General features: G+C 48.7%; 1 protein-coding gene across 1 annotated transcript; it reads left to right on the plus strand.

Annotated features, from left to right (window-relative positions):
* The first annotated feature begins 1,290 nt into the window (after positions 1-1,290).
* LOC122106230 (golgin subfamily A member 2-like) lies at positions 1,291-3,663 on the plus strand. The gene has a single exon (XM_042677521.1). The coding sequence runs from the start codon at positions 1,291-1,293 to the stop codon at positions 3,661-3,663; it is 2,373 nt and encodes a 790-aa protein (XP_042533455.1).
* The last annotated feature ends 4,161 nt before the right edge of the window (positions 3,664-7,824 follow it).

Genomic DNA, 7,824 nt, shown 5'->3' on the forward strand with positions numbered 1-7,824 from the left:
TAAAACCAGGTGAAAAAGGTGGGCTACAGTTGGGTCCAGATGTGAGACAAAAGCACACACATATCAATGGGGTGTTAGAAGGTCCCTGGCAACTTTTCAGCTCGGATTCATTGCTGGAGTAGAATCCCAAAAGAACTGGTTAAAAGCAATGCCTTCTCGTATTGGAACATGGTCCAAAAGTGGGAGAGGAGCAGTAGCTAGGAAATGGATCCAGCACTGGATCCAGATGACAGGATATCAGATCTGCTACCAGGACCAGGATATTTCCAGGAAGGTGAAGAGGAGTTGTGGAACTAGGGCAATCTTGAGGGAATTGATGGCCAACACCTCAGAGGCAAATTCTAAGATATGAAAATATGGGGCTAAGTTGTGAAATGAGGAAAGGGCCTATAGAGAGACTCTCTCTCCTGCCAAGTACTCACTCACCACTTGAGCTCTGGGATCTGATAATGTTGCCTGAGATTCTGCAGCACTAGAGAGGTTAGGGCAGTGATCTGAGAATGACCTCTCAAGATCACTCAGTGAATACAATTGTGTGATGGAGGTCATGGTCATGAAAAGTTTCCAGTACAGCTAAGCAGGATGCCAGCTAGAAATGGTCCTATCCCATCCCCCCAAGTGGGCTGGGCTGAGTAGGGGAGGGGCCACAGGAGCAACTCTCATCCTGAACACACTGATTCTGCTTGGATCACAAGATTCTGGCCACACTCCTATTGGTTATGTTTCCCTTTGGCCAATGGGATACAAGATTTGGGGCCAGGCCCACATTCCATGCTGCCTAGTAGCACTGGGATCCCCTCTATTGGCTCACACCACTACAGGAGTTGAAGGAGGTAGAGGTGGTGGAGTGGTGAGTGGGTGAATCGAGGTAATTTTGGAGAAATAGTTGGAGGTAGAGTTACTGGTGATAGAACAGAGTTGAGTTTAGGCAGCCTGGGAATGTGGCCCCCCCACCTTCGCCGTCCCAGAGCTGGGATGTCTGAGAAAAAAAGAGAAAAAAAAGTAGCTGCAGGAAGGAAACTACTGCAACAATACCAGCAGAGGAATGGTCCTGCTAGACCTGCAGAATCCAAGAAGAGGAAAATGAAAGAGGGAGGTAACCCCAAGACAAACACCGCTGGGGACTGTCCTTTACTCAAGGGTGCGGCCCAAGACCACGCAGACCCTGAGCCTCCCCCTCCCCTGGGCACTGTCACAGCTGCCAGGGTCCAGAGTGTCACAGGTCCCAATAACACCAAGGACCTGGAGAGACACAACCAACACCTGGTGCTTGCCCTGGACTCCAGCACAATGCAAAAGCAGCAGCTCTGCACTGAGGTCCAAGAGCTGCAGGATCAACAGGGAAAAGACAAGGAGAAGATGGCCTGTGTGCACGAAGCCCTGAAAGCAGAGCTGGAGCAGCACAAGCTGTCGATACAGATGCTGATTCGAGAAAAAGCAGACTTACAATCTGCCCTGGCCCACAAGCAGCAAGAGGCCGATGAAAGAGCACTGGAGCAGGAGGGTCTTACCAGCTGCCTGCAGGCTGCACAGCAGCGCGTAACAGAACTGGAAACAACATTGTCTGCAGTCAACACCACGCAGAATGAAACTGAGAACAACAACATAGAGCTCATGAAAGCCCTGAATCGCGTGAAGCTGCAGCTCCAGGAAAAGGCCAGAAGTATTGAAGACCTGGAGGATGAGAACACCGAGCTGCAGGAGAGGCTGGAAGTGCTCCTGACACAGAAGGCCGACATGAAAATGGAAATCCACAAGTTCCAAGAGGAACTAGTGGAGCGGGCAGAGTTGGAAAGCCAACTCAACAACATGAAGGAGTTGGTGGCAAAATTAAAGGAGGAGAGAGACACCTTTGCGGAGGACCTGAGGCTGGAGAGCTCCACGGGGAAGGAGAAAGTCCAGCAGCTGCTAGAGCAGGTGAGCCAGCTGAGAGAGGAGAAGGAGCAAGGGGTGAGGCAGGTGTTGGAGTTGGAGAGCAAGCTGGTGGAGCTGAGAGAGCAGCTGTCAGAGCTGCGGCCCCCAGAGCCGCCTGCAGGGCCAGCTCAGGCTGAGCAGCAGCTGCAGGCCCACACCCTGCAGTTGCAGAAGGAGCTCAAGACCCTGGAGGAGCAACTTCACCTCCAGGTGGAGGAGAACCAGAGCCTCAGTCTCCAGAACCTGGAGCAGCAGCAGCGGCTGTGGATACTGGAAAAGAAGGCTGAGGAATGGGCACAGCATGCCGAGGACCGGCGCAAGATCCTGGAGACCATGGAGAAGGAACAGGAGACCTTGAAACGCACGCTGGTGCACAACCGCCAGCTGAAAGAAGAGCTGGCCCAGCTGCAGGATGCCTTGCAGAGGCTGAGCGCTGAGATGGGGGAGCTCGCCAGCATCCTGCACACAGAGCAGCAGGAGAAGACAACCCTGCAGGCGAAGCTGGATGAGCTGGAGGAGGAATTCAAAGAAGGAAAAGACGTGGCAGAGTTCAAGCGCCAAGCAGCTGAGGAGCTGCAGGAGCTGCATGACAAGTACCTGGCCCAGGTGCAGGAGCTGAGCGCCACCTGCAAACAGCACAAGGCCACCAGCCAGCAGCTGATGTCAGAGAAGGAGGCCCTGCAGCAGCACCTGCTGAATCAGAGCCATCTGATGGAGCAGCTGAAGCAGGAGCAGGTGCAGAGCAAGTTGCTGGCCCAGATGGAAAGGGAGAAGTTACAGGACAGTCTGAAGTGTCTGGAAGCAACAAGACAGGAGAATGCGCAGCTGCGGGCCCAGCTGAGCGCCCTGGCTTTCCCCAGGGAAGATGAAGGCCTGAGCCAAGACGAAGACAAGGGTGAGGAGGCGACTCCCCATGATGTGACTGTTCCAGACGACGTAGACAACCCGCAGAGCATGTGGGATTTTTACATGGACGCACTGTCCATCGCAGAAGGCAGGAAGGCGAGGATGAGCCGGCAGCTGCAGGAGCAGCAGGCCCGCTGCGGGTGCCTGAGTCAGCTGGCAGCCCAGTGCCAGAGAAAGCTGGAGAGCCAGGCCGCCTTCCCCCAGCGCTGCATCCACAGGCTGTTCGGCAAGAGGAAGCAGGACACACAGGCGCCCAAGAAGCAGCTGCACATCTGCTTCCCCGAAGACCTGGCCAGCAAGGGATACCCCCAGAGTCACGTGGATGACCTCCACCATCGCTGCAGCCAGCTGACCCAACACCTGACCACCATGGAAGAGACCATCGTGCTGTACAAGGAACAGCTAGAAGTCCTGGAGAAGCTGTGTCAGGAGAAAGAGCAGTGTGTGAGCCAGCTGTCCCAGGAGAAGAGGAGGAAGAGGAAGGAGCTGAAGGACCTGTTGCTGCGCCTTACAGGGGAGAGCACAGAGTGCCAGGACATGATGCTGGCAGCCGCCCAGGCCCCTGCTACCGAGGCCCCCTCAGACCTCTCAGTCCCCCTGAAGACCAAGGTCAGGGAGGAGCAGCAAGGCTGTGAAGATATGCATCTTCAAGAAAGCTTGAAGCCTGTCCCTGAAGAGGCTGGGGCGCCTGGGCCCCTGGAGAACCCCACTGCAGAGCCTCCTGTGCCGCTGCTGCCTGCCATCCAGCCCCAGCAAGAGCCCACAGACGGGGGCGAAGAGTCCTGCCTCCCTTTCTTCTATAAGCCACAAGCAGATGATGTATTTGAAATCATCACCATCTAAAGACATGGCCTTCTATTGTCTAAAATGTATTTATAGCATGATGATGGGTAGCACTGTCTAAGGCCTTACTTTAATGAGTGGCATTTGGGGAGGAGTATCCATATCCCAGACAGAGCAAAGGCTGCTGGGAGTGGCCTCAACATGAAGGACATCTAACAGTCCACTTGTTGTTAGGGAGGGGGCCCAGATATGGGTCACCATTAAGAGAAAAATAAAATGAAGATGGGAGTGATGGTAGGGTTTATAGTTCATGTTTTATTAGTGACATTTTATGAAGTGCTTCTTTATTCAGATGCTCACTGCATTATTTTCTGATATCTTAAAGAAGTACTTTTCATAATTGATTTATGGAAAAGGTTTATGTTATTCTTGAATTATTTCATTTTTTAACATTATATGTTGATGCAGTCATGCATTTTTTCAAAATGAACTCTGTCCCAGCAACAGGGAATGTTCTTTTTTGTATTGTAACATGCTGCAATGAGAATATTGCAGTGAAAACATAGTAATGAGTGTGAAAAAGAAGAAAAATATAATGTTGAAAGTTTGCAAAAAAAAAAAACCTCACCATGAGTAGAACAAATGAAGGTGTTCTACAATTGAAAATCAGCAAAGACAGTGCAAAAATGGCATACAAAAAATAAGAATACATAATTATAGAATATCTACAGTATGTCAACTGCCTTAGTAATATTTCAGTGATGTGCTGATGTGATGTTGGATATTATTCATTGAATAAAATTATTAAAATTCAATTTCTTGGTTCTTTTTAAAATTTGCTGATTGTAGCTATTAGAAACTTAAAAATTACTCTGGGTACCTGAGAGGTCTAAGACAGCCTCAGCAGCAGGGGCCTGGCTATAATCCTAGCAAGCCAGGAGGCTGTGGTCTTATCATTGTTCAAAGCCCACTTTAGCAGCAAAGTCCTTGAGACTCTTCCTAAACTACCAAAAAGCCAGAAGTAGAGTTAGGATACAAGTGATAGCTAGCCTTGAGCAAAAATGCTTAGGGACAGAGCCCAGGCCCTGAGTTCAAGCCCCAGGAGAGGTACAAAAAAAGAAAGGACAGGAAGGAATGAGGGAAGGAGGGAAGGAAGGAATGAGGGAAGGAGGGAAGGAAGGAGGAAGGAAGGAAGGAGGGAAGGAAGGAAGGAGGGAAGGAAGGAAGGATGAAGGAAGAAAGGAAGGAAGGAAGAAAGGGAGGGACGGAGGAAGAGAGGGAAGGGAGGGAAGGAAAGGGGGAGGGAGGGAGGGAAGGAAAGAAAAAGAAAGAAAGGAAAGAAAGAAAAGAAGGAAGGGGGGCTGGGAAGGTGGCTTACTGGTAGAGCGCTTGTCTTGCAAGCCTGAGGCCCTGGGTTCGATTCCTCAGCACTACATAAGAAAAAAGAAAAAAGCCAGAAGTGGCACTGTGGCTCAAGTGGTAGAGTGCTAGCCTTGAGCTCAAGAGCTGAGGGACAGCGCCCAGGCCCAGAGTTTAGGTCCCACAACCAGACCGCCCCCCCAAAAAAAGAAAAAATGGAAGAAAAGGAGGGAGGAAAAAAATATAAAAAAAGAAAAAATTAAAAATTATATATGGGGCCAGGCGCTGGTGGCTCATGCCTGTAATCATAGTTACTCAAGAGGCTGAAATCTGAGGATCACGGTTCAAAGCCAGCCCAGTCCGGAAAGTTCGTGAGACATTTATCTCCAATAAACCACTAGAAAACCAGAAGTGGCACTGGCTCAAATGGTAGAGCACTAGCCTTGAGCTGAAGAGCTCAGGGACAGTGCCCAGGCCCCGTGTTCAAGCCCCACAACTGATTTAAATAAATAAAAATAAATAAATTTAAATAAATAAATAAATAACATGGGTTGGGTCAGGTCACCCATGGCTCATGCCTTTAGCTACTCAAGAGTCAGAGATCTGAGGATCACAGTTTGAAACTAACTCCAGCAGAAAAGTCAGTGAGATTCTTATCTCCAATAAACTACTCAGAAAAAGTTGAAGTGGCACTGTGGCTCAAGTGGTAGAGCGATAGCCTTGAGCACAAAGAGACCCCAGGACTGCAAACTTAAAATAAAAACACAAAACATATGGAACTTCTTGTTTGCAGTTCACCACTGGCCTAGATTGTGGGAACATGACACAAAACTAGTGCTACCGAAAGGAAAACAAGTACAAGCTTCCTCTGATATGATCGTCACCCCAGTCCTCGTACTGCAGAAAAGATGTGATCAGAATTGCCTACACGCATTGTGGTTGTCTACTTCAGCACTTGCCAGGATTATTCTCCTGTGAATAAGCAGTCTCTCTTCTCTCCTGTAGGGAGAGTTAGTTCTTTCTTTGAATCTGTACTGGAATTGTAGCCCATGGTAATCAGAATGAAGTGGTGGAAATATTGCTCTTTTATTTTTCCCCAAACTCTTTTTATTAGCATACATTAGCCACACAAGGAAGGGGGTATTTCATTGTGAGATTTCCATGTGTGTTCCTATGATGGTGGGAACACGCATGTACTCCCTTCCTACTACAATTTGCAAAGGTTACATTCTTCTATCTTCATTCATGCTGACAATCTACTTCAACCTTTAAGACCAAACCCCTCTCAGGAGTACCTCTACACAGAATCTGTTTTCTCAACTCCACCCCTACTCTTAACAGCTTCCAGGATAGTCCTTTATAAAATTTTCACATGCACTGTATTACATGCAATGTATTTCAAAAATTTGCACCCTCTATTATTTTCTCTGTGTCCTCAGTAGGCCCTTAGTTAGTCTCAGTTATCTATATATGCAATTATGTATACAGGTGTGTGTATATGTACATATATATATATTTGTCCATGATTATGAATGTATTTTAGGTCTAGTTTCCACTTTTGAACAAAAACAACATTGTTTGTTTTTTGTTTGTTTGTGTGTGTGTGTGTGTGTGTGTGTGTGTGTGTGTGTGTGTGTGTGTGTCCCAGTGTTGGGCTTGAATCAGAGCCTGGGAGCTCTTTCTTAGCTTTTTCTATTTAAGGTTTATCGATTCTACCACTTGAGCCACCTTCCCCCAGCGCTGCATCCACAGGCTGTTCGGCAAGAAGAAGCAGGACACACAGGCGCCCAAGAAGCAGCTGCACATCTGCTTCTCTGAAGACCTGGCTGGCAAGGGGCACCCCCAGAGTCACGTGGATGACCTTCACCATCGCTGCAGCCAGCTGACCCAACACCTGACCACCATGGAAGAGACCATCGTGCTGTACAAGGAACAGCTAGAAGTCCTGGAGAAGCTGTGTCAGGAGAAAGAGCAGTGTGTGAGCCAGCTGTCCCAGGAGAAGAGGAGGAAGAGGAAGGAGCTGAAGGAGCTGTTACTGCGCCTTGCAGGAGAGAGCACAGAGTGCCAGGACATGATGCTGGCAGCCGCCCAGGCCCCGGCTGCCGAGGCCCCCTCAGACCTCTCAGTCCCCCTGAAGACAGAGGTCAGGCAGGAGCAGCAAGGATGTGAAGATGTGCATCTTCAAGAAAACTTGAAGCCTGTCCCTGGAGAGGCTGGGGCCCCTGGGCCACTGGAGAACCCCATTGTAGAGCCTCCTGTGCCGCTGCTGCCTGCCATCCAGCCCCAGCAAGAGCCCACAGATGGGGGTGAAGAGTCCTGCCTCCCTTTCTTCTATAAGCCACAAGCAGATGATGTATTTGAAATCATCACCATCTAATGAATGACTGGGGCTCCAGCGCCCAGGCCCAGAATTCAAGCCCCATGTCCCACAAAAAAAAAGAAAAAAAAAAGGAGCTATTTCCTCCAAAAGATACTATGGGCATGAGAGTTTCAATGTAATGGGGTGGTGGGAAAGGGGTAACTGTAGGCCAGACAGAGCCGAGGTTGCTAGGAGGTGGCTCATATCTAGAGACATTAAGAATCCATAGGTTCCTGGGAAGAGGCCCAGGTGAGGGTTATTACAAGGAGTCAATCCTTTACAAAGAAAGGTGGGCAGCAATGCCCTCAGTTCATATTACTATTTCATAGCACTAATAGTAATTAATGGAATAATTTAATATATGTTGATTCATGAACTTCATTTTTACATAATATCACATAGGTGATATTAATCATTTCATATTATATGTTGGTACATTGCTGTGCAGTCATTTGCATTTTCAAAATGTACTAAACTGGACCAACAATAGGAAATTTTCTTGA

This window comes from Dipodomys spectabilis, unplaced genomic scaffold (genome assembly GCF_019054845.1).
Source record: "Dipodomys spectabilis isolate Male_0828 unplaced genomic scaffold, ASM1905484v1 ptg000039l, whole genome shotgun sequence".
NCBI classification, from domain to species: Eukaryota; Metazoa; Chordata; class Mammalia; order Rodentia; family Heteromyidae; genus Dipodomys; species Dipodomys spectabilis.